Consider the following 22,843-nt stretch of genomic DNA (forward strand, 5'->3'; position numbering starts at 1 on the left):
AAACTGGTATCTTGTAAGAAATTTGCAAATCTTCAAAAGAAAAAAATCCCCTTGGATATGCATGCAATCCTCAAGAAGATACATATGAGGAAAATGATACTTGCCTCCTTTCAAGCGACAATTAGCGACAAGAATAATCGCGTACAAGGTTCCACTGAAAAGGAGGACACTTCTGCTCTGGTTGACTTGATAGATTCTTTTGAAGAGAACTGGAGTGATTATCAACTTTCGTCTTCTTCTTCAAATACATCGTACCTGGCCTCGTTGCCATATGGATATGGTCCAGAGCTTCTTCCATACAGGGGAGATAGCTTTGTAGATCAAATGGAGACATTCCAAGTGCCGCTCATATTGTCCAACGAGGGCTACGGGGATAAGGAAAAGGAAAAAGAAAGCATCTCTGGTAAATCTAAATAAATTTTTCTCTTCCAATGTTTGCTTTAAATTATAAATTGTATATTTTACGTGCACGACGCCGCTAACATCTTTGCAATGTGTTATTTGATTCAAATTGAAGTTGATGTCGTTAGTTTAACTGCAATTTGTGCCCAGAAAGATGCAAATTTTATTGAAGGAAAGATTTTTCGGCAAAAATTTATGATCAATTTTAAGGTTGCGGTGCGCCATCTGTCCGGGGCTGGCCCATCTCCAAGCGGTGGATTGGTTTTATTTTCAAAACACGGATCCGTTGGCCTTGTCAAATTAAATCGACCAGAGTCACTGAATTCACTTTCTTCTGTGCTTTTTGACGAGCTTCTCACTTGCCTGAAAAAATGTGACTTGGATACCTCGATCGGGGCCATCGTGCTGACCGGTAGTGAAAAGGCATTTGCTGGTAGCATTTTTATTCTTAATATGGGACTAGCCGGCGCCGATATCAAAGAAATGAGCGAGCGAACATTCTCTAAAAACATAAACGAGAATTTCCTTGGTAATTGGTCGGAGATCCAAAAAATTCGAAAGCCAATAATTGCAGCCGTTAATGGATTTGCCGTAAGCCCCGCCCATCTCATTTTGGTAGCTTGGGGGTGGTTGCGAGCTTGCCATGATGTGCGATATGATATTTGCCGGGTCGCGGGCAAAATTTGGTCAGCCAGAAATCAAACTTGGCACGATTCCTGGTAAGTTGCCAATATGATCTACATATGAGCTAGCCCCTCATATAGACCACCTTTTACAATTACATGCTCCGTGACTTACGTCTTACATTTTGTTATTTTCCGCCCCATCTGGTCAGTTTTGACAGCATATAGGGGGTGGGGGAACACAGAGGCTGTTGCATGCTGTTGGAAAGTCGCTTGCCATGGACATGATACTCACAGGGAGGATGATCACCGCTGATGAGGCCAAGGCTGCAGGTTTGGATCTTTTTTCATGATGAGGATTTGTTTCCAGGATCTTTCCATCAGAGACTTTGGTAGATGAGAGCATAAAGGTTGCCGAAACTATCTCTGAATATTCGAAACTAACGGTTTCCTTAGCTAAGGAGGCTATAAATTCAGGTTTGTCTTTGTTTGACGATTTTTAGCAATGGAAATGCCTCTTTCCCAAGGGTTGCTCTTTGAGCGGCGTTTGTTCCAAGCTACATTTGCAACGGTAAATTCCCGCCTTCATCTGTAGACTGACCAAAAGGAGGGAATGGCCGCTTTTCTGGAAAAGAGGACTCCAAAGTTTTCGGATCAATAGACTTTATGACAACGGTTCTTCATAAATGGACCAAATAAAAGGAATGCCAAAATAATGCAACAAGCCACCTTGATCGTCGAGTTTGGACAAAAAATTTATTTTAATTTTCAATGGAAAGGCTTGTTTTCTACACGCAGGCCGACCACTGTAAGCCGCTTGCTCTAATCTCTAGTTAATGCAAAATACGTCGGTGCTGGCCATGCAGACATTACTAGACAGTATGAGTATACATTAACAGCTTTAGTGAGTGGTTTGAACATCAGCATCGCGACTCCATTGCCTGTTTTGTGGGCCACGTAAATATCCTGCAATACATGTCCGTTACGATGAACGAATCAACTACTAGAACTAGGTACAATCTGATGCAAGTATGTGACTTTTTTAACCTCCTAGAAATACATAAGCCCGTGTGGACCTACACCGCCGCCTCCAAAATGGAATGAATATGCAGGTGAGAGCAGCCGATAGTTGTGTAAAAATAAACGTTAAATTTTAAATTAATTTTGACGTCGATGTCTTCGAAAAGTAGCATTGATTTTGATGGGATTTACCTGCAGGGCAAAGGGCATAAAAATCCGGGGAAAATCAAGTTTATTTCTAACGGTCTTGGGTGGAAGGAAACCATCACCGGTGTTGTGATAACGATCAAGTCTGAAGATATACTCTCCATGGCATGGAGCAGGGTTTCGCGCGATTACCAGCTTCAAATTGTGCTGAAGGAGGCTTCGTCAGGCTCTTCAAACACATCAAGTTATTCCTTTGATGGGTTTCCAAAAGAAGTGAATATGAAGTGGTTTATTAATTGCCTAGGCTCACGACCAAATAAGGGACTTTATCCGTCAAAATTACTCTGGAATGTATCTTGACCAGAAGGAATATTCGCTGAAAGGTTCCAATTGGGGAAAGCTGAGTTTCAACGATCAAAAAGTCACATTTAGCGACACTTCACTGCCTTCAAATGAGTCGACGATTCTTTCGCTTTCTATCTCCGACATTTCAAATGTGGCCCTGACGGCAAAGAATGAGATCTCCATTGAGACGGCTTTAGACCCCTCCTCTAAGCGAACAGATGCACTTGTGGATATTAGATTCTTTGTTCCTGGAGAAGCGGACGGAGAAATCGGTGGAGAGGATGAGGAGGGCGAATTTTCGCCTTCCCCAGATTCGGCAAATGTAGAATTTACGGTTTCACGTTTAGGGTCTTGTGCAAAGCATTAAGAGTGCATTGGAGGCAACCGGGTCAGATGTCGCCTCAAGCGAAATTGTTGCGTCGTTCCGGGATTTACCGTTTATCGTGCCGCGTGGACGATACGAAATGGACTTGTACATTTCTGCGCTGCGCCTTCGTGGCAAATCGTATGATTACAAGATACCATATGCAAACATTGTTCGTCTCTTTCTGCTTCCCAGGCCAGACGACAGCCATGTGCTTATGGTGCTTGCTCTAGAGCCCCCGATAAGGCAGGGGCAGACCAGATATCCTTTCTTGATTGTGCAGTTTGCAAAAGAGATGGATACAGAGGTCGATATTGCTCTGGGCGAGCAGGCCAGAATTCCTCTGGGCCTTGAAGCTTCATATGAGGGGCCGCAATATGAAGTTGTCTCGAAATTGCTAAAAAGCATCTCCATGAAAAAGTTGATCGTACCTGGCGCCTCTTTCCAAAGGTATTTTTCTTGCATCCTAATTAAAGCCCTCAAGGATTCTGTGCAGTCAAATGCACCGTTAAGGCCAACGAGGGGCATTTGTATTTTCTGGAAAAATGCTTCCTATTCGTCCCAAAGCCTGCCATCATTTTACAACACGACAAAATATCTTCTGTAACATTTTCGAGGCAAGTTACTTTCTTATCGCGGATTTCCTCAAATTAGCTAGCAATTTATATTTTTTAGAATAGATACCACAGGCACATCTAGAACTTTTGATGTCAAGTTTAGCATGAAAGCCGGGCCGGATCAGGCATTTTCGTCCATTATGAAGTACATTTCAATTTTTTGATGGGATAGGGAAGAGTTTGGAGCTTTCGAAAAGTTCCTTAGGGACAAAGGAATAAGATACCAAAATGACCTTCCAGAGCAGAGGAAAATTGCATATAAGGGTGGATCGGATTCTGGATCCGACGATGATGCCGTTATTCCAGTGCGTTCTGATATCGAAGACGGGGAAGACTCCAGCACCGACGAAGACTATCAAGAGGGCGATTCTGGGGCTGAGTATTCCTCTTCCGCCTCTGACGACGACAGTGAGAGCAATGGCAATGAATCTGCTGAGGACATGGACGAAGAATAGGAATTTATTAAATTTATTTCAAGACAGCGAGTTGGTTACTTTTCTAAACGGGAACCACTAATTTAGAATTGGTGCTTCATTAACTATTTGCATCGGCACATGGTACAAGTGTCTCGTATTCCTTCAATTTTTCAATAGAAATCACGCTAGGGTTGGCGCGTCTACATCAAGCCACATTCGAAGTTTGTAAATACCTGAACCGTCGTTTATTAATTTATTTTAGTTTACACCCAAATGAATTCCTTGTGGAATAAGTCCTTTTATCTGTCCCGCTTCATCCTGCACAGTAAGTCTGCCGTAGTGCGACCAAGATGGGTATCGTATTCGACCTCTGGAACAGATAACATCAGCGAGCGTGTTTTAAGCGTTCTCAAAACTATTGATAGAATCGATACCTCAAAGGTATGATGTTGTATTTTCCTGACCCCTTTAGCTAAAAATGGACTGCAACATGACAAAGGACCTTGGGCTGGATTCATTGGATATGGTTGAAGCCATCATTGCTATTGAAGAAGAGTTTGGTATTGAAATCCCAGATAGAGTTGCCGATTCCATAAAGACACCTGCCGATGTGGTTGCATTTATTACGGAAGAGCAAGCTCGCAACCGGGTCAATTAAAACCAATTTTTATTCAATTAATAAATAAGATGAAGATGGCAAGGAATTTGGATGTGTGCGATTACGAGAAGTAGCCCACAAGCTTCTCATAATCTAGCAGACTTCGATTTGCATTGTTGGGGTCTGGGAGCGTTGCAGAAACGGCACCAGAGAGATAAATAAAATTGCTCCAGTCCTCCTTGGAAAAGGCTGCACCCTCTTCAGAATGGTCAAGCAGAAGGGAATGAAGCTTTTCCATCGGAATCAAAGTATCGGGTTGCGAAAAATTGTGAACAACAATAGTCTGGAAAGCATGTTTGGCGGACGCTGAAATGGGCCTTAGGGCAGACAAATGGGAATTAATGGTAGCCAAAAACATCGGCAGATCATATCCGGTGGGATCCTTGTCAAAGTCGCCCACGGAGACATTAAGTGCGCCTAAGGATGATTGAAGGTCCTCATGCGATAAAATGCCGTCATTATCCCTATCCAGGAATCTGAAGATTTCAGAAAGCGTAGCGAGATCTTGCTGCATTTTCAAAAAATGAATGTAGACTGAAACGTGGCGCGCAACCTTTGGAACTGGAGACTACCTGGTTGCCAACTCAACCGGCCATTGGACAAAATTTCAAATTTAAACGATATTGTACTTTATGAACCCGGCCTGTAATAATTAATCATTAATCAATCTTTAAATTAAAGATGCAAACTGACAAGTCTCGACAAGAGAAATTTATCGAGGTCAGTATAGATGAGGGCGAAAGAGGGCTCGGAAGCAGATCAAGCACGATCGCGTCGGTATCTCTGGTGGTAAACAAGCTTCCCTGGTACAGAAGCAAGAGAAACGTGGTTCCGCTGCTTTGCTTCTTCAGTGTGTTTGTAATGTATATTGTACGCTTCAGCTTTTCGCAGGCCTCTATCCCGATGGCACAGGTATACCATTGGTCTCAGTTCGAACTTTCGCTAATTGTCTCTTCATTCTACGCTGGCTATCTTCCATCGCAAATCTTCGGGGCGTGTGCCAGCAAGGCTTGGGGCGGAAAGCCTGTCGTTGCTGTTGGTTTGCTTCTTTCATGTTTTGGATCAATTTGTATTCCAATTTTGGCAAACCACTATTTTTTGGTGCTAGCGCTTAGGGTTCTCATGGGAATCGGGCAGGGATGCATGTATCCTGCCATGTGCGAGCTACTTTCCCAATGGGTCATCCCTCCTGAAAAGGCCTTATGGCTAAATTTTTCATGGTCTGGAGGACAGGCTGGAACCATTTTTTGCCTTGGCATTTATCCCCTGCTAGAAGAGACTTTTGGATGGAAGTTTCCATTTTTTGCGTTTGGAATGATTGGCGTGGTTTGGTTCTACTTTTGGAGCTCGCACGTGTGGGAGACGCCGCAAAAGCATCCATCTCTTTCTGCCCAAGAAAAACTCATTTTAGAAGCATACCCGCCAAGAGGAAATGCCATCAAGGGGGCCTCTGAGCAGCAGTCCAAGGCAATACCATGGCTGGCCATCATATCCTCTTGGCAAATATATCCTGTGGTGCTGATTTATTTTGGGTACAATTGGCCATTCTACCTGATGATAAATTCGCTTCCAACTTATTTGCAAACGGTTTTGGGATTCAAATCCTCTAAGCAGGGGCTTCTTTCTATGCTTCCATATATTTTTCTTTGGATTTCTCTGATCTCATCTGGGATGTTTTCGGACTGGCTGGTTAAGAAAAAGAAAGTCCCGATTTGGCTCCAGAGAAAAGGAATGGTTTTTCTGGGACTGTTTCCCTCCGCCATCGTTTTACTCTTTTTGTCCCATTTTTCTTCTTCTGTATTTTGGACCTTGGCTGCAATTAATTTTTCCATTGCAATGCCAGGGATCTCGATGAGTGGATTTTCGCCCGCTGCTTTTGATTTATCTTCCGAATATGCCGGGGCAATTACATCCATTTGCAATGTGTTTGGATCGCTATCTGGGATCATATGCCCAATAGTTACGGGAATCATTCTTGACCAGGCTAATTGCAGTGCTGGACGTGACGAAAATCCAACTGCATCTCTTGCATGCAAACATGCGTGGTTCACTGCATTTGCAATAGGCGGTGGCGTGTACATTGCCGTTACTTTAATTTGGGTTTTATTTGCATCTTTTAAATCAATTTCTTTTTCTCATGGAAAACCATGCAAACACTAGCAAGTTATTTGACATGTATTAAATCCTATTGAACCCTTTATTTTGCTCCTTTGGGAATCTAATCTAATCGGAGAAAAGCGAAGCGAAGCAAATCCGATACCGTCCGTGGCTGCAAAGTCAACGGGGTAGGGGTAGGGTTTATCGCCAATTTACGCAACCCTAAGCCAATTCGAACGCTTCGCGTTTGGGTTTAAATTTTAAATTTTATAGGAAGCAAGCTGATTGATCCATAAACTGCCCAATTCATTTAATCAAGGATTTCTTTGATTGCCACCAACATTTTGGTCAAAATTTTAATTCTTCTCCATGCAGGCAATCAAATGTGTGGTTGTTGGAGATGGAAACGTTGGAAAGACATGCATGCTCATTAGCTACACAACCAATGCCTTTCCTGGCGAATACGTCCCCACAGTGTAAGGCCAATTAAATAGGCATATCTACTAGATTCGACAATTATTCTGCGAACGTCACCATATCCAACAATAACGAGCAACATCAGATAAACCTTGGGCTGTGGGATACCGCTGGTCAGGAGGATTACGACAGATTGAGGCCCTTATCATATCCCGGAACCAACATATTTCTTCTTTGCTTTTCCGTTGACAACGTCCATAGCTATGAAAATGTCACAACAAAGGTACCCTTCTTTTTCTTTTCTTAGTGGCTTCCTGAACTTATCCACTATGCACCAAAAGTACCGATTGTATTGGTAGGCACTAAAACTGATTTGAGGAAAGAAAAGGGCGAAGCTGGGAATTTTATCACCCAAGAGCAGGGAGAAAAGCTGAGAAAAGAAATTCATGCCGACAATTACTTGGAATGCTCTGCTCTTACCCAAGATGGACTTAAAGAAGTTTTTGACTATGCCATAAAAGCAACCTTATTTCCGACCGGAAAAAAAAAGAAAGGAAAAAAGTGCACCATAGTTTGAAAAAATCGTACCGCCAAATAATTTGAAATAAAATTATTTTTATAACAAAATACAGCACATCCAACGTAATATGATGGCAATATTAGCAGACCTTAAGCCGATTGAAAATTCGTGTGCGCCATTTTTATTGAAATGGCATCATCTTATTTTGGGGTTACACTCGGTGTCCCTGCAAGTGGGGCAGACATTACATGGGCGCCATAAATTGATCGTCACTTGGAAATGCGGTTGGTTTATTATTTCAGTTATGGTGTCAAACGCTTTGGATCACGAGGAAATAGCGAGGTCTTGCGAATGTTTCCAAGTCCAAAGTACAGCATGACAACACGCTCGAGCCCAATTCCACCGCCGGCATGTGGTGGAGCGCCATACCGAAAGGCCTCAAGATATGAATTGATGGTCGATAGGTCTAATTGTAGCTGGTCAGACAAGATATTAGCATACCGATACCATGCTCAGTGGCCTTTTGAACTAGCAAGTTATAGTCATTAATTCTTTGCGCTCCGGAAAGAATCTCTTCGCCGCGGATGAAAAAGTCATAAGCATTTGCCAGTTTCTAGAAAAGTTACAAAGTTAACCCTCATACAGGATCCTTTGAATCATACATGGTATAAAACGGTCTGACCGCCAAAGGGAACTTATCCAGAACATAAAAATCCGTTTTGTACTTTTCTTTTACCAGCTTTCCTAGTAATTTTTCATTGGTAGTGCTAGGGCATAAGTGAAAAATGACGTGCCTCAAATCCTCGTCAGCAGCCATCTCGATCCCAACGGCACGTAACATAGCGACTCCTTCAGAATATTGAAGAACCAGCGTCTTCTCCAAGTACTGAAGTTCTTCAAAAGGATGTTGTTTGTGAATGGCCTCAAAATATTTGCTATATTTGGGATCCTTCAGCGCATCAAAGACAAAAACGAACATCGATGCGATCATATCCATTACTTCGTGGTAATGGGATGTAAATGTCATCTCCAAATCAACACCTGTAAACTCGGTCAAATGGCGGTGGGTAAACGAATTTTCAGCTCTGAAAACCGGCCCAATTTCATAGACTCGATTGAAATGTGCACAAATAGCCATTTGCTTGTACAATTGAGGAGATTGCGCAAGGAAAGCATCGCCGTTAAAGTATTTGACCTTGAAGACATTTGCGCCTCCCTCAGACGCAGCAGATATCATCTTTGGCGAGTGGATTTTTCTAAAGTCATTCAAATGGAAAAATCGTTCAAAATGCCATTCGATTTCAGAAAGCATTTGAAAAATGGCATCATTGGCGGGGGTTCTCAAATCAATCACGCGATTATCAAGTCGGGTATCAAGATTTACACGAGGCAGAGCCTCTTCTTCTGGAGAAGAACTGAAATCCGGGCGCGATGCATCTTCCAAATTGATAGGTAGAGTGGCTGAGGGCGAGACAACCCAAAGCTCTTCAACATGAATTTCATGGCTAAAGACAGAACATGAAAGAATTGGTGTAGAGGCTTTAACAACCTTTCCAACAATATCAACGATGGTTTCCTTTGAAAGAGATCCACAAAATTTTAGCATAGCCTTGCTAATGCTCACATTGTCAGCATACACAATGAGCTGGATGTTGACATAAGGGCTTTCGCGAAGAACGACAAATGCTTGCTTTCCTAAACTTAAGAAAGAAAATCAAACCTGCTACACGAGAAACACTAATGGTTCCTCGAACTCTTACATGAGTATGTTCTTCCAGTTGTGAGATCTTACTAATCGGCGTCCATACAAGGCCTATCGTTAGATAAATTTAATCAATAAATACCCTCCATTGTGCCATATAATTGAGCAGGAAGAACTCCATACTTTGATGATGATACGTCCTAAAATAAATATCGCAAAAATTACGGGAACAGATGTTTGTTCTGCGGCAACCCTTTTAGCTGTTTCCATTTTTCGCTCTTCTTTTTCTTTTTGAGCTTGTAGCTTTTTAAGGGCGCTCTTCGAAAGGGGGTTGTCAGCACTAATATATTACATCAGTATCAACAAATACGGTGATGCAGAGACATCAAGAGATTCAAACTTTTCGGTGAGCTCAGTAGCTACCATAAAATCATATCCATTACATTTTACGTATGAGTTATTAATAAAATATATAAATTAAAAGAAGGCGACTTTTGCTGCCTCCTTAGCATAGTGGTAGTGCGTCAGTCTTGTAAACTGAAGGTCACCAGTTCAATTCTGGTAGGGGGCTAACTTTTTGAATTAATTGATTTTTTTATGGACATATTTACACAGGCCTTTGAAATTGAAGATCCATTGGACTCGATAGTTTATTGCATGAGAAAGATTAAACAGGAACTCACGTGTAGCATATGGTTGTGATCCCTGGATTATTAACATTTTAGTCTTCAATTTATTTCGGACCCTTTTCTTACCACTTGTAATCACTATTATTGCAGGTTTTATGGAATAGTAATTTTAGGGAATGCTTATTACAGGCACTTAAACATAGTTGCAAATGCCCACTATGCAAAAACACGATTTCCAAACGATCTTGCAACACAGATTCCACCATGCAAGATCTGATTGATCGCTACAACGTGCTGTTGGGCGTTTATGAAAAGTTCCAAGGCTCCTGTAGGTAATGCTTCATTGATCGTAGTGTCGCAAAAGCCAACAAAAGCAAAGGGCGCCGAAAAGCAGCCAACCAATTTATCGTCACCATCGCAGCTAAAAATCCCCTCACTCGCCATCATAGACGACCAGTTTGATTCCTTTTCAGACTGAAAGATGATATTGTAGATAAAAAGTCAAATAAGTAGCAATTGATTGTTTAGTTGATTTGTTTATGATTCAGGCGTGGATAACTTAAATTAATATCTTGACAACTAGTGTTCTCTCGAAAAATCAAAATATCAATTAGAGGATGAAAGGGATCAGGGCACCTCTTTTGTTCATTATATGTCTGATCTTCTTGTATGCATGTATTTCGGGGGTAACCTCTTCCGCTGAATCGAGCCCCACCGTTTTGGAGATGCTGGAACGTCTTGCCAATGAAGAGGGTGGGGGGCAATACACCACTTTTAGCAACATATTGCTTCAAATCCCAAAACTAAGAAACCTACTGTCTGGAGTTGAGCATTTTGAGAATGCAAACTCGTTTGGGGAAGACTTGGAGAAGGATGAGAGCAAAAAATTTCAAATGATTCTATTTATGCCGACAAATGTTGCCGTTGCAAATAGGGGGCAATTAGAGAGTTCCATATTCAAGAATGCCATTTTATACCACATTGTAAGCTCAAAGGTTTCCAGGAAAATGTTGGATAGTGCTGCAGAAACAGGCAGCCCAATTATTCTGGAAACTGCCCTTTCAGCGGCAAACAGCGGTTCTGGGACCTCATTTTCGGTACGCCTTCCATTGGGAGTGCCGCAAAGATTGATCCTTAACAGTCCGCGCTCGATTCCATCGGAATTATCCGAGATTATTAGATTGAAACCAGAACACTGGAGCGTTCAATATGGATTGCTGCCGGAAGCCACTATTCTCTCGTCGACAGGATGGGAATGCAGCAATGGACTAATTCTACCGATCGATGTATTCCTGTTGCCTCCAATCGACTTTGTCGTCACGATGGCCTCATTACACGTCAATGCTTTTGTACAGTTGCTTTCGTCTGCCGGAATTGGATCTGATTTACCCCCAGGCGCCTTGATCGGAAAACCCGGCGTTACACTTTTCCTTCCAACTCAAGAAGCACTGATGGAAAAAATTGGCTTGCTCCAAGAACTTGACCGCAAAGAGCTTCATGACCTCTTAAAGCGGCATATTATTATCGGTGACGATTCGCTCCCTGTATATCTGGATGGAAAAATTTATGATGTGAGATCTTCTTCAGGAGAAAGGCTTTTCATAGAGCCATCCATGTTTCCCAGCTCTGAGGCTGGAATTGTAAATGGTCAGAGAATTCTATATGGCAATGTCCTTCTTTCAAATGGAGTTGCGCATATCATTGACGGAGTGATTCCTGAAACAACCCCATTCCTCGAAAAATATCCACAAGAAAAAAACGGAAAGGGCCAAGATCCCGACAAAGGGGTCACGAGTCAGACTTCTGACTTTACAGATTCACAGGGAAATGCTTTGCCGGCAGTTTGGACAGGATCCTCTGCTTTTTTGTTTGCTGCCGCCTTGTTGGCTGTGATGTTCATTATGTAAATATAGATGTAAATTGGAATCACTTCATGATATTTGTATTTATAACCAACTCGCCCAGCTACCACCTTATCTACAACTTCAATGTGGAGGTTTTTGGATATGTCCTTTAGGGTTAGAAAAATTAAATTTCCTGGCCTGATTGTCAACTTAATTAAGGGCTTTAAATAATTCGTCCAAAAGTGGAAAGTCTCCAATGACAGCAAAACCACTGCCACCAATCGGATACAGCAATTAATTAGAGTATATATTTGTCGTGTTGTTGCATCAAAACTTGAATGACAATTCAAAGCATTATGGGAAAAAAGGCCGCCTCGTATGTCTCAATTCGGCCGTCTCCGAGTATCTCATTGCCTAGCATTAAGAATTCGTTTGGGCACCCCAATCATGCCATTTTGACCGAAATCGAGTCTGATCTGGTACTCTCGCCCGAAGTTCTCGTCGCATCGAAGCAGCCTCTAACATTACCTGGCGGTGAAGAAGGCGCTGGCAGCAGCGAGGAAGTTTTAAGCAGCAAGCAGCAAAAGGCATATGAAGAGCTAAAGATCTCAATCGTACTGTGTGGAGAGTATCTTTCGAACATTTCCTTTGCAAAGTCTAAGTGTATGAACCAAAACTCCGCACTTGAAGAAGGAATTAGAAGCTCCCTTCAATCTTCACTGGACACCAATATGCTAACCTCCATCTCTAGCAAGAGGAAGAAAGACATAATTTTGACCGGTAAGTATATGTGTATTCCAATTTTTTCTAGCAACCAAATGCATCCAGTGGTTTGAAAAGGCAAATATGGACCTAAAGCTCCTCCTCTCGCAAATGTATCCAAATCCTGCACCGAATTCGCGCTTGCCGCAAGGGAAAAGAATGATCCAAAGATCAACATACATCGGAAATCGGCCAAAACTCAACAAAAAGCCAGCTCTGCATAATGAAGATTTTGAACGGCCTTTTCCAAATCATCACAACGAGAATAGCTCAGAAAATAGCACCATGTGCAGCCTTATTGATATGGATATGCTTTTTTCAGAGGATGTTATTTATTGAAATATATTATGTGCGAATTACCCCAGAACGGGCATGAACTAGGTAATGAATAAATGTAAGAATACTATTATATTGCAGTAATTTTTCAATCAAATCAACATGCGTTAAAAGCATTCTTCGGCAACAATAGCGTTTGAGGCCAAGTTTATCTAGCGCATCGCTAACAGGAAAGTAACGCCTAGAATTACCCTTCTGAGCAATCATTCTGTAAAAGAGAGAGGTATGTCCCCCATTTGTTTCCTACAACCTTGCCGCAAGTGAAGCAGCGAACAGGAATAATCATCAGAACAAATGTAGTCTAAAAACATTTGCTTTTATTTGAATTTAATTTAATTTAACTTCAATTAAATTAAATTAGATTTTATTTAAAAATTAACTCTCCTTACGCTCGACAATTTTAGACCTAAGGCCAAGATGAGGAACTGCTCCTGGAGCAGAGTGCTTCCTTCTATTTTCCTCTTTGCGCTTCTGTGATTCAAGGATAATTCTTTTCTCCCTTTGGGCAGAAGATATTGGCTTTGGAATGTGCCGATGTGTGGATATTCGTTTAACTTCTGGGATTTGCGAATATTTGGCCTTCAAAGCGGCTCCATAGTTAAGCGCCTCGGATTGACGTGAGGGAAGGGCAGAGGACCGAGAAGAAGCTTGCGATCTCCAATAGCGAATTGATCCATCATCTGAGGATGAAAAAATAAACTGATTATCCATGGACCAGCGAACAGAAAAGACCTTTTGCATTCTTTTGGTGTGGTATACATCCCTGCTCCGTCCATGTTTAGTGGAGAAAATACGCAAGGTGTGGTCGTAGGATCCAGAGACTAGCTCTTCACCTGTGGGTGAGAAATCCAGGTCTAATAAGGCAGAGGTGTGTCCCTCCAGAACGTTCAAGGGCATATCAAGTCGCCGCATGTCAAAAAGATATGCGTTTGAATCTTCATTAGCAACGGCAAAATTTAAGGGCTCCATTGGGTTCCAGCAAAGTGAATTTGATTTCATCGTTAAAGTCACCCTGGCAAGTGGGGAGTCCATCCTCAAATCTAAAAGACCAACTGTTCGATCCAATCCACAAGTACCTAAAATGCTTGCATCTGCGCTATTGAACCGTACGTGGGTAAGAGTCTCCAAGCCGGGACGTGACCAACGTGTAGTTGCTGTGTTTCTGTCGTGGTTCCATAAGCTAACAACCCCCCCAGCCGCGGTAACAAAAGTATTATCAAAGGGATGATGATCAAGTCCAGAGACACAGTCTCCAATTTCAAAAGAACGGATGGGCGAATTTGAAGTAGAAGCTGAGGTGTCCCAAAGATGGACAAATCCGTCATCAGAGCCGGAAACAAATCGACTACCGCTGTGGTCATTGTGAACAAATGACAATGCCCTCACAAAGCGACTGTGTGCATGGCGCATGTTCCAGCGAGTTTTCTTTGAAGAGATGTCCCAAAGCCTAAGTTCACCATCAGCAGATCCTGAAAGAAGCGTGTTTAAGATTCGAGTGTGTTTTGCCATGGCATAAACACCATCATTGTGTCCTGAAAGCGCACCGACAAATGGTTTAGCAAAGAGACGCTCAAGCTTCACAACATTTAGGGCTCTGGTTAGCTCTCTGGGACGTGAGAATGGATGCAGCTCTGGATTCATGTTGACCTGGGTCTTAGGCATATCCTGGTTTCTTTCCCTGGAGGCAGAGGCAAACGAATGTGACAATACCTGGATTTTCATGATAAAAAAATTACCGTTCAAATTAAACTAAAATGCATCAAATTTTAAATTAAAGCTAGCACATTTTAAGCTTGAACATTTCATTGTTGTAGTTTGTACCAAAAATAAACTTGACATTGCCCTCAGCCGCAGTCGATACAGAGCCAATGGTGACATTTGGGATGCGTGATTTTCCCACGAAAAATATGAAATTAGACAATTTCTGCACCATAGGGAAAGATTCCTCCAATAATATTGGATCAAAAAGGCGAGAAAGAACTGTCTGGACTCTCAGGGAGATCATGTCTTTGAAGTTAGGCGTGGCTATGGTAAAACGAATGTGCACATTAATTCTAGTATGGAGTGGGGATGTGGACGAAAATCCTAAAACACCCTCGTTTTTATTTTCACCCGTCAAGATGTGCGATTGATTTAAAAGATAAGTAAGATTTTGCTCTAGCTTGAAAGATTTAGAAATATGGTGAACGCAAATTATAGCGTGTATCTGGATGACTTGAATTTCTTTAGAGTCGGTGCTAGAATTATTGGCATATTCAAAATTTCCGTAAAAGACAACAAGATTTTGTTTTCACTGATAACAAATGTTGTCTCCGCAATTATCCATTTAATGCCTTCGCAGCCGCAGCATCCAGATTGGTGTGATGCGGTAAAAAAATATATAAACTTGTCCAAAGATTCAAAAGTAATATCTAAAGAGGTGGGGCTAAAACTTTTTCGAAGCCTGCAATATGATCGGTCTTTGAGCCAAACCCTGGTATTTTCTGATGAAGCTCTTAGGATGCTTTGTAATCCACAGTAATTTGGCGTTAAATAGCAAAATGTGCTCGCTGCCCTCCCCTTTACAAATTGCAAAGTCTAAATGGCCAATAAATCACAATTTTGCAAAATGAGATTTTAATTTTAAATGTCCACTGGCAATTCATTTAAACGTTACTCGTTAATTGTTTCATGCATCATTTTGACAATTTTTGTCATTAGTATTAGCCTGCTTGCAGTTATAGTACAAATCATTACATTTCCCTTTACATCGCCCGAATTTTTCTACCACATCAACTGTTATATTGCTTTCACGATTTGGAGAAGCTTGAATTTTATTTTGTTCAAAGTAAATGGAAGTCCACCATCGATTGACATTTCTTTTGAAGGATTTCCAAATGGTGTAAATCAGAATGAAATTCCAGAAAAGGAATCTGCAATCATTGTGAGCAACCACATTTCAGCCACAGATTTCTATGTCATTCATGCGGCTGCCTTAAGAAGAGGAATGCTGGGTCAAATCCGATATTTTTTAAAGGTTTGAAGAGAGTGCAGTTACTTTTATTAGGATTCTATTAAATGGATCCCAATTTATGGATTGGGCATGTGGTTCCTTGGGATGATCTATGTTAAGCGTTCTTGGACTTTGGATAAGAATAATATCAAAAAGCAATTAGCAGGGTTTTCGTATAGCACCAAAAAATGCTTCCCCATTTGGATTGTAACTTTTGCGGAGGGTTCCCGTATCACACCTTCGAAGCTCAAAGAGGTAAGTCGTGTGATCGAATTCTCCTGTTGTAGGCTCAGGAGTTTTGCAAAGAGAAGGGCGTATCTTACATTCCATCACACACGCTGGTTCCACGCTCCAAGGGATTTTGTGCTGTTCTCGACGAATTTCGCGAATCCTCTGAAGTTAAATTTATCTATGACTTTACGATTGCCTATTGGCATCCAATTCATGGATGGGGGGTTCCACCCTCCTTAGCAGATATTAATTTTGGTTTGGTCCCACCGGGGTGCAAGTTTTATGCCCACGTAAAAAGAATCCCTATCTCAGATATACCTCAAGGTCAAGAAGAAGCCTGGCTTAAAGATCTCTTCATAGAAAAAGACCAACGTTTAGGAAACATAAAGGCAAAGTGGATGCCTATAAATTAATTCCGAATAAAGTTGCATGTAAACTTTATTAGGTTAGGGTTAGGGTTTGTGGTACAATGATGTTGCTCTATATTAGATGGGAAACGAGTCCAATCAAAATCATGACTGCTGAAATTATTAGTGTGGCCGTGATTGAAGCTTGGGAGTTCATGTGAAAGAAAATCGAAAAAAACAGGATAATTTCATTGGTCGAGATGATATCATAAAGAAATTGGATGAACAGGCCCGTAAGAACGAACCCGGAAATGATGGTTATCACTCTGGATATGATAAGTCCCAAAAATTTCATCTTAACCAAAGCTAGGAGGAAGGGAAACCTCCCACCGGCGGCATTTTTGCGAAACTTGTATTCCAGCGAAATATAGCCAAAGTATTTAAAGGTAGCATAGGAGAAAACAAAAACATGTGCATAATACGGAGAAGGATCCCATCCCAGGATGATTTCAATCGTAGAAAATGTGGCTCTTTTGTGGAAGCCATAGGCCTCGCGCCAAGCAGGCCCGTCAGGCAGCCAGACAATCGTCGAAAAATGATAAGCAATGGCACCTACAGAAAGATGCTCCATAATCATCAAAAAAAGACAAGAAAAGAGCCTAGGATAATAATCGGAAAAGTTTAACGCAAATGGCAAAAAAGGATAGAACCCGGTCTTCAGGTATTCCGAGATAAAAAATACCGAAAATGAGGTGGAGACCAAACAGTGCAAAGATCTTCCATAGCTCGTAATGGAAAATACAATAGGAAGAATCCCAGGCATCACGTATTGACCATAGTAAAAGATATTTAAAAATATTGAAACAGGATTCACATTTATGTTGGGGCCAAATGAAGATGGAGATGATTGTACCATGGGCATTCTATTTTTGTCGGAAGCATAAGTCATTACTTTTGAATCAACTTCTTGTACTTCAAGTTCTTTTGGTTCATATAAAGCGACAGGCATGCCATCTTGACCAATAAGCCCATGAGAAACCCCTATAAGTGCGGCAAGAATCAAAAGATTCCATACTTGGAACCGTATCATGAAGCCAAAAAATGCTGTGTGATTTTTTAAGCCAATCAATTTTTAGAGGAAAATAAACTTTAAAGCAGAAATTTAACCACATCAATGCCATCTTTGGTGAAGATTTCTAAAGTTGCCGTGATTGGGGCTGGTCAAATGGGGGCAGGTATTGCCCAAGTGGTGGCTCAAAAGGCACAGCTTCCCGTTTATCTATTTGACTCCGAACCTGGAGCTTTAAAGCTGGCAATTGCATCAATTGAATCAAGATTAATTATGGACGTCGAGAAAGGGAAAACATCTACACACGAATATAGGCTTGCAAGATCTAGAATTCAACATATCGATAAATTGGAGCAGGCTTCAGATGCAGACATAATAATCGAAGCTATAAATGAAGATTTGGCGATAAAGACCAAGCTTTTCAAGCAGCTCAACTCGATCGTGAATAAAGAGGCAATTTTGGCGTCAAACACTTCCTCTATTAGTATCACTAAATTGGCATCGGTAGTTGAAAATCCAGAACGAGTATATCTTTACATTTATCATTGCTCTGTTTAGGTGATCGGAATGCACTTTATGAAACCAGGTAAGTGAATGATCTCTTATGGACCAGTCCCTGTTATGCCGTTGGTTGAGCTTGTTCGTGGATTTTCAACAAGTGATTCCACTGTTCAGAAGATTGTTTCGTTTTCAAAACTGCTGGGAAAAGCGATCGGATTTGCAAAAGATACTCCTGGCTTTCTGGTAAACAGGCTATACATGCCTTACATCAACGAGGCAGTATATGCCCTTTCAGAAGTATTTTAAAAGACATAAGATATAGGGGATAGCGACAAGAGATGATATTGATTTAATGATGAAGAGCGGGTGTAATCTGCCAATGGGTCCATTGGAGGTAGCAGACTTTATTGGCCTGGACACTTGTCTTTCCATTATGCAAGGTAGTTGTTATTGGGATCATCATTACTAGTGCTACATTCGCAACTTGGAGATCCTAAATATCGTCCATGCCCACTTTTAGCGCAGTATGTAGATGCGGGGCACCTGGGAAGAAAGGTTGGAAAGGGCTTTTACTTGTACAAAAATTGAGAAGACGAATAAAATGCGTGCAATGTGCCGTGCTGTGTGATATGATTTGAATTTAATGTTAACTTTGTGGCCAATTAATTTTTCGTGCCTTTACACTCGAGGGGCTTGCAAGCGGGGCGTTTTAAATTTTAGGATTCTTTATTCGCAGCATTTATCGTGCAACTCAAATGCACAAAATAAGATGAGAAAGGGAAATTAAAGCCACCACCACTATAGACGGAGCAATTGGAAACGACCAGGATTCATCTGAGGCAGTGGTGGTGCGAGAAAGCGATCTATTGATGGAAAGCGACGTTGAATTTTGGAAAGTCGATGCTGATGTGATAGATCTATGCGTTTGTGCAGATGTAGATGTAGCTGTTATAAATGTGGTGGGGGTCTGCTCAAATGATGTCGGTATTGAGTCTGTAGTTGCTTGGGTGGCTGGGCTTGAAGATGTGGGAATTGATTGAATATTGGAGGAAACCACGCCGCTAGTTGGTACCATACTGGAAAATGGCACTGGAACTATTGTACTGATTGCAGATGAGGGAAAAGAGGTATCAGTGGAAGCAAAAGATGTGCTAACGATGATAAAAGAGGTCAAAGCAGAGGTACTGGCTGGGACGGTGTTAGTAATGGGAAAAGAAGTAATAATCTCAGCAGAGGTACTAATTGGAACAGAGGTAATTGGAATAGAGGTGATCGGAACAGAGGTAATCGGAACAGAGGTAATCGGAACAGAGGTAATCGGAACAGAAGTAATCGGAGCAGAAGTAATCGGAGCAGAAGTAATCGGAACAGAAGTAATCGGAACAGAGGTAATAATGGTGACAGAAGTTTCTGGGATTGAAGATCTTGTAGACACTGGTATGATAGCTGTAGATTCTGTTCTAAATGAAGTTGGAAATATAGATGTCGCCAGCGAACTAACGGGCACAATAAATGCGCATGGCGATGCAATAATGAATAACACCAAAAGCAATGCACCTGGTGTCGAAATTTGGAGCATAATTGAACCGATGCTTGGCAAATATATAATGTCATAAGAAGACTGATGATCACATCGCTCAATGAGGAGAGTATTTTGGATTCGCTCATCAAAAGCTTCCAAAAATGGAAATCCAGATACAAACCTGCTTAAAGGAATTCTTTAATCAGAATGGTACTGTAAACAAAAAGGAGCATGCCTTTGTGCCTTTTTTATCGCACTATAGATGCTTCGAAGTCTGATCTTCATATGCCTCCTCATCACTTTTGTCTTGGCTGACGACACAAACACAAGTTCAACCATGGAGATTCCGACGATCTCTCCTACAATTGACCCATCAGGCATGACAGTGATAAATGTTACATCCGTTGTGCCCACAGCAACTGTTGAAGTTCCGGCAACAACTACCATCCAATGCGACACCAACATTGATCCTGTGTGTATTCCCCTTGTCACCGTGGAGACAAGTACAACTTCGATTTTCGGATCTACGTTCTACACAAATGTATCTACGGCGTTGGAAAGTTTGATGAATTCGATTGTAAATGGGACCGGGCCAGAAAGCAGCACTAGTAGCCTTAAGGAAAGGCTTTCAACACAAATCGTAGCCACAATTTTAAGTGTCAGTATAGCATTAGCGATTCTCGTAATTTGAATGTTGCTGAATAAAAGGACTTTAAAATTTAAATTTAGCTGATTGCAACTTCAATGGTGCTGGAATCAGGAATGCTCAAATCAGATAAATACATCATTGAAGCGGTACGCTTTTGCAAAGATACCTGTGATAAAACCTAAAGAGAAGCTTGTGGAAAATACCTCCGATTCCTTTCTAACCATGAGATGCGATATTTTCACTGAGCTTGTTGTCGCGGAGCCTGTTAACATTGAGCAGATGATGCCTAGCAAATGATAGAGTCGAAGAGATCCTAAAATAAGAAAAAAAGATACTTGGAATCGGTGGCAGCGCAATTTCTTTATGGAAAAGATTTGAGGCCACTTTGAGGTCTAAAATGTAAGCATGTGGCGTCATACTTTGGATGTATCTTGAACAAACAAGTGCCACTGGAGAAACAAAACCAGAGTCAAAGCCAAATTCTAACGTTAGAGAACAAACAAACACACACTGTTTTTTAAAACATCAAGTCTGGGATGATTTCTTTTGGCATCTTCATGCGCAAAGTAGTGTACATATCTTTCTTCGCATGTTCTTCGATGCTCATCATCAATAAAGCTGCCGTTCAAATATTTCAATTGCGGTAAAGTTGCAACTATTCGATGTTCAAATGGAAACCCGGCTTCTGCACTTGGGTAATTGATATATACAGAAAAAAGCCTGGAAAGTTTACAAAACGAGCCGATGACATGCCAAAAATATTCCACTTTGTCTTGGGCATTGTCATCTTCAAGTAAAACGCAATTTTTAACAAAAATCTTTTCAACCTCATGATCTGAAGGAAGGTTGTTAATGTTACAAGTAAGCGACAATTCGTTATCGTTGATATTGATCACTTTACATCTATGTAGTTAGCAGCATAAGCAATATAAACCGACATACTTTGAAAATGTTCTCAATACCTTCTCTAAAGAGGAAATCCGGTTTGATTCAAGAATAATCGAATGGGCTCGTATGTCTTGAAATAAATCCAAATGGGCATCTGACACTTTGCAACATGAAAAATTCAGCTCATTGAAAAAACACGAGCGGAGACATGGAAAGATTTGCAAAAAGTTTTCGATTGGGATGGAAATGATGGCCAGTGCATTTACAGAGATCGGTATTTTCCATAAACGGCTTAAAGCATGAGAACAAGATACGCTCCTAACATGTCACAAAATGGGACCTACTCGATTGAGATGCGCGAGAGGCTGGGAAACAAATGGCAACAGAAGCGGAACGCCTCATCTAATGGCAACGCAGTGCAATGTTGAATGTATATTTCTTGGATATTTGGAAGCGGACACATATTCGAGTTCTCTGGAAAGGCAGTAGTGGTGTGTGCACATTGATCAATAGAAATTATCTTTACTTTTGAAAAAAGAAGATGCTCATATTTATCAACGGCACATTCCCACAATGAAGCCATAAGATGCCGTAAAATTTAAAATTCAAACTCGATTATTTCAGTGTGTGACTAGTGAGGGGGTCTTGCTTTTAATCAAGTAAAGTTTAGAGCCAAATTAAAGTGCAGACAAAATACAATGTATTGCGAAAATATATTGATTGCTAAATTCATTGGGGAGGGGTTTGCTACAGCTGCAGGGTTAGGCATGATATCCCGAGATGACCTCTGTATATTTTTCATACAATGCAGGATTGCTAGTTTGAACGCCCCGCGGCTCTTCACAAAAGCAGACAATCGAAGTATTGATGCCAGATCTAATCATCTCTGCCAACATTGCATATGAAAGCAGAAACTCCAATGCAGTGATGAATATGTAAATTTCAGCTGCAGATTGCGTGAGCTTGTAAAGGACAATGGAGACCAGAAATTTTCCATATAAAGACCCACCAACAGTAACGGCAAGCATTCCAAGGGTAAGGACCACACCTGAAAGAACATCATTTACAATTAGCTCAACACCAGAACGCCGGATCAAAGACCAGCAGTCTTTTGCTGAAGAGACGAAAGAGCGGCCATATATTGCAAGCTCAGTGTAGGCAAAAAAGTTGAAATAGGAGGCAAGATTTTCAATGCATCCCAAAATACAATCAGCAATCGCGCCGACCACAGACTTCTCGTCTTTTAGAGACCTCACCATGAATCTGATTGTTTGAATTGCAGCAACGATCAAGGACCCAAAGCAAATTGATCCAAACGATGTTGTAAGAGCGCGTTGAAGACATTTGCTGATCGGAGATGAATACTTGCCTCCAGTCAAGTAAAAACTTGCAAATACACCGGAAATGGTGACGTGTAATACATTCATCAACACCTGGCAAGTCCAAAACAGGGAAAGAGTGCTAAAAGAAAAACACATCATTAAAAGACCGGGACTGAGCACTTTTTGCGATGCGGCTCCGGCTATCAAGACGAACGTGAACAGAGCGAAAGACGCATATATGAACTGCAAAATAAGCTGGAAAATCGATACAAAGACCATGGTGGGATAAAACTCTAAAATTCTGAGAGTAGTTTTAAGTACAAGAGCGGTGAGCGGAATTTTATGCCGCGCTCGCCAAAAGAACAAACTGTTGATAAGAAACATAATTCCGAGCAAGATAGAAGGCAGGATTGCAGTTCATAT

General features: G+C 41.3%; 16 protein-coding genes across 16 annotated transcripts; 10 read left to right on the forward strand and 6 right to left on the reverse strand.

Moving 5' to 3' along the window:
- Nucleotides 1-93: 93 nt before the first annotated feature.
- DI09_6p450 (uncharacterized protein) lies at nucleotides 94-417 on the forward strand (the record flags this gene model as incomplete). The annotated part of the gene is made up of 1 exon (XM_013381434.1): nucleotides 94-417. The coding sequence occupies one exon, from the start codon at nucleotides 94-96 to the stop codon at nucleotides 415-417; it is 324 nt and encodes a 107-aa protein (XP_013236888.1).
- Nucleotides 418-492: 75 nt separating this feature from the next.
- Nucleotides 493-1,528, forward strand: DI09_6p460 (mitochondrial enoyl-CoA hydratase; the record flags this gene model as incomplete). The annotated part of the gene is made up of 2 exons (XM_013381435.1): nucleotides 493-1,121; nucleotides 1,396-1,528. The coding sequence occupies 2 exons, from the start codon at nucleotides 493-495 to the stop codon at nucleotides 1,526-1,528; spliced, it is 762 nt and encodes a 253-aa protein (XP_013236889.1).
- Nucleotides 1,529-2,125: 597 nt separating this feature from the next.
- Nucleotides 2,126-3,973, forward strand: DI09_6p470 (FACT complex component Pob3; the record flags this gene model as incomplete). Its single annotated transcript, XM_013381436.1, has 7 exons — nucleotides 2,126-2,158; nucleotides 2,244-2,465; nucleotides 2,497-2,859; nucleotides 2,885-3,351; nucleotides 3,378-3,522; nucleotides 3,582-3,610; nucleotides 3,691-3,973. 7 exons carry the CDS (start codon nucleotides 2,126-2,128, stop codon nucleotides 3,971-3,973), a joined length of 1,542 nt encoding a protein of 513 aa, XP_013236890.1.
- Nucleotides 3,974-4,207: 234 nt separating this feature from the next.
- DI09_6p480 (acyl carrier protein) lies at nucleotides 4,208-4,592 on the forward strand (the record flags this gene model as incomplete). Its single annotated transcript, XM_013381437.1, has 2 exons — nucleotides 4,208-4,375; nucleotides 4,434-4,592. 2 exons carry the CDS (start codon nucleotides 4,208-4,210, stop codon nucleotides 4,590-4,592), a joined length of 327 nt encoding a protein of 108 aa, XP_013236891.1.
- Nucleotides 4,593-4,653: 61 nt separating this feature from the next.
- Nucleotides 4,654-5,106, reverse strand: DI09_6p490 (uncharacterized protein; the record flags this gene model as incomplete). Its single annotated transcript, XM_013381438.1, has 1 exon — nucleotides 4,654-5,106. One exon carries the CDS (start codon nucleotides 5,104-5,106, stop codon nucleotides 4,654-4,656), a length of 453 nt encoding a protein of 150 aa, XP_013236892.1.
- Nucleotides 5,107-5,273: 167 nt separating this feature from the next.
- DI09_6p500 (uncharacterized protein) lies at nucleotides 5,274-6,752 on the forward strand (the record flags this gene model as incomplete). Its single annotated transcript, XM_013381439.1, has 1 exon — nucleotides 5,274-6,752. One exon carries the CDS (start codon nucleotides 5,274-5,276, stop codon nucleotides 6,750-6,752), a length of 1,479 nt encoding a protein of 492 aa, XP_013236893.1.
- Nucleotides 6,753-7,058: 306 nt separating this feature from the next.
- DI09_6p510 (uncharacterized protein) lies at nucleotides 7,059-7,683 on the forward strand (the record flags this gene model as incomplete). Its single annotated transcript, XM_013381440.1, has 3 exons — nucleotides 7,059-7,165; nucleotides 7,197-7,389; nucleotides 7,414-7,683. 3 exons carry the CDS (start codon nucleotides 7,059-7,061, stop codon nucleotides 7,681-7,683), a joined length of 570 nt encoding a protein of 189 aa, XP_013236894.1.
- A 245-nt stretch (nucleotides 7,684-7,928) lies between these two features.
- Nucleotides 7,929-9,598, reverse strand: DI09_6p520 (uncharacterized protein; the record flags this gene model as incomplete). The annotated part of the gene is made up of 5 exons (XM_013381441.1): nucleotides 7,929-8,092; nucleotides 8,128-8,239; nucleotides 8,363-9,326; nucleotides 9,387-9,439; nucleotides 9,512-9,598. 5 exons carry the CDS (start codon nucleotides 9,596-9,598, stop codon nucleotides 7,929-7,931), a joined length of 1,380 nt encoding a protein of 459 aa, XP_013236895.1.
- A 976-nt stretch (nucleotides 9,599-10,574) lies between these two features.
- On the forward strand, nucleotides 10,575-11,864 carry DI09_6p530 (uncharacterized protein; the record flags this gene model as incomplete). The annotated part of the gene is made up of 1 exon (XM_013381442.1): nucleotides 10,575-11,864. One exon carries the CDS (start codon nucleotides 10,575-10,577, stop codon nucleotides 11,862-11,864), a length of 1,290 nt encoding a protein of 429 aa, XP_013236896.1.
- A 293-nt stretch (nucleotides 11,865-12,157) lies between these two features.
- On the forward strand, nucleotides 12,158-12,787 carry DI09_6p540 (uncharacterized protein; the record flags this gene model as incomplete). The annotated part of the gene is made up of 2 exons (XM_013381443.1): nucleotides 12,158-12,581; nucleotides 12,642-12,787. 2 exons carry the CDS (start codon nucleotides 12,158-12,160, stop codon nucleotides 12,785-12,787), a joined length of 570 nt encoding a protein of 189 aa, XP_013236897.1.
- A 439-nt stretch (nucleotides 12,788-13,226) lies between these two features.
- DI09_6p550 (uncharacterized protein) lies at nucleotides 13,227-14,777 on the reverse strand (the record flags this gene model as incomplete). The annotated part of the gene is made up of 3 exons (XM_013381444.1): nucleotides 13,227-13,240; nucleotides 13,289-14,648; nucleotides 14,721-14,777. 3 exons carry the CDS (start codon nucleotides 14,775-14,777, stop codon nucleotides 13,227-13,229), a joined length of 1,431 nt encoding a protein of 476 aa, XP_013236898.1.
- Nucleotides 14,778-15,525: 748 nt separating this feature from the next.
- Nucleotides 15,526-16,535, forward strand: DI09_6p560 (acyltransferase; the record flags this gene model as incomplete). Its single annotated transcript, XM_013381445.1, has 3 exons — nucleotides 15,526-15,915; nucleotides 15,946-16,146; nucleotides 16,179-16,535. 3 exons carry the CDS (start codon nucleotides 15,526-15,528, stop codon nucleotides 16,533-16,535), a joined length of 948 nt encoding a protein of 315 aa, XP_013236899.1.
- Nucleotides 16,536-16,602: 67 nt separating this feature from the next.
- Nucleotides 16,603-17,559, reverse strand: DI09_6p570 (uncharacterized protein; the record flags this gene model as incomplete). Its single annotated transcript, XM_013381446.1, has 1 exon — nucleotides 16,603-17,559. The coding sequence occupies one exon, from the start codon at nucleotides 17,557-17,559 to the stop codon at nucleotides 16,603-16,605; it is 957 nt and encodes a 318-aa protein (XP_013236900.1).
- An 84-nt stretch (nucleotides 17,560-17,643) lies between these two features.
- Nucleotides 17,644-18,627, forward strand: DI09_6p580 (3-hydroxybutyryl-CoA dehydrogenase; the record flags this gene model as incomplete). The annotated part of the gene is made up of 5 exons (XM_013381447.1): nucleotides 17,644-18,063; nucleotides 18,097-18,124; nucleotides 18,152-18,336; nucleotides 18,362-18,479; nucleotides 18,509-18,627. 5 exons carry the CDS (start codon nucleotides 17,644-17,646, stop codon nucleotides 18,625-18,627), a joined length of 870 nt encoding a protein of 289 aa, XP_013236901.1.
- A 163-nt stretch (nucleotides 18,628-18,790) lies between these two features.
- On the reverse strand, nucleotides 18,791-21,500 carry DI09_6p590 (WSC domain-containing protein; the record flags this gene model as incomplete). The annotated part of the gene is made up of 4 exons (XM_013381448.1): nucleotides 18,791-19,757; nucleotides 20,712-21,113; nucleotides 21,153-21,258; nucleotides 21,443-21,500. The coding sequence occupies 4 exons, from the start codon at nucleotides 21,498-21,500 to the stop codon at nucleotides 18,791-18,793; spliced, it is 1,533 nt and encodes a 510-aa protein (XP_013236902.1).
- A 359-nt stretch (nucleotides 21,501-21,859) lies between these two features.
- DI09_6p600 (uncharacterized protein) lies at nucleotides 21,860-22,699 on the reverse strand (the record flags this gene model as incomplete). The annotated part of the gene is made up of 1 exon (XM_013381449.1): nucleotides 21,860-22,699. The coding sequence occupies one exon, from the start codon at nucleotides 22,697-22,699 to the stop codon at nucleotides 21,860-21,862; it is 840 nt and encodes a 279-aa protein (XP_013236903.1).
- Nucleotides 22,700-22,843: the final 144 nt, after the last annotated feature.

The sequence above is a fragment of the Mitosporidium daphniae genome (genome assembly GCF_000760515.2).
Source record: "Mitosporidium daphniae strain UGP3 chromosome Unknown contig-6, whole genome shotgun sequence".
Taxonomy (NCBI): domain Eukaryota; kingdom Fungi; phylum Microsporidia; genus Mitosporidium; species Mitosporidium daphniae.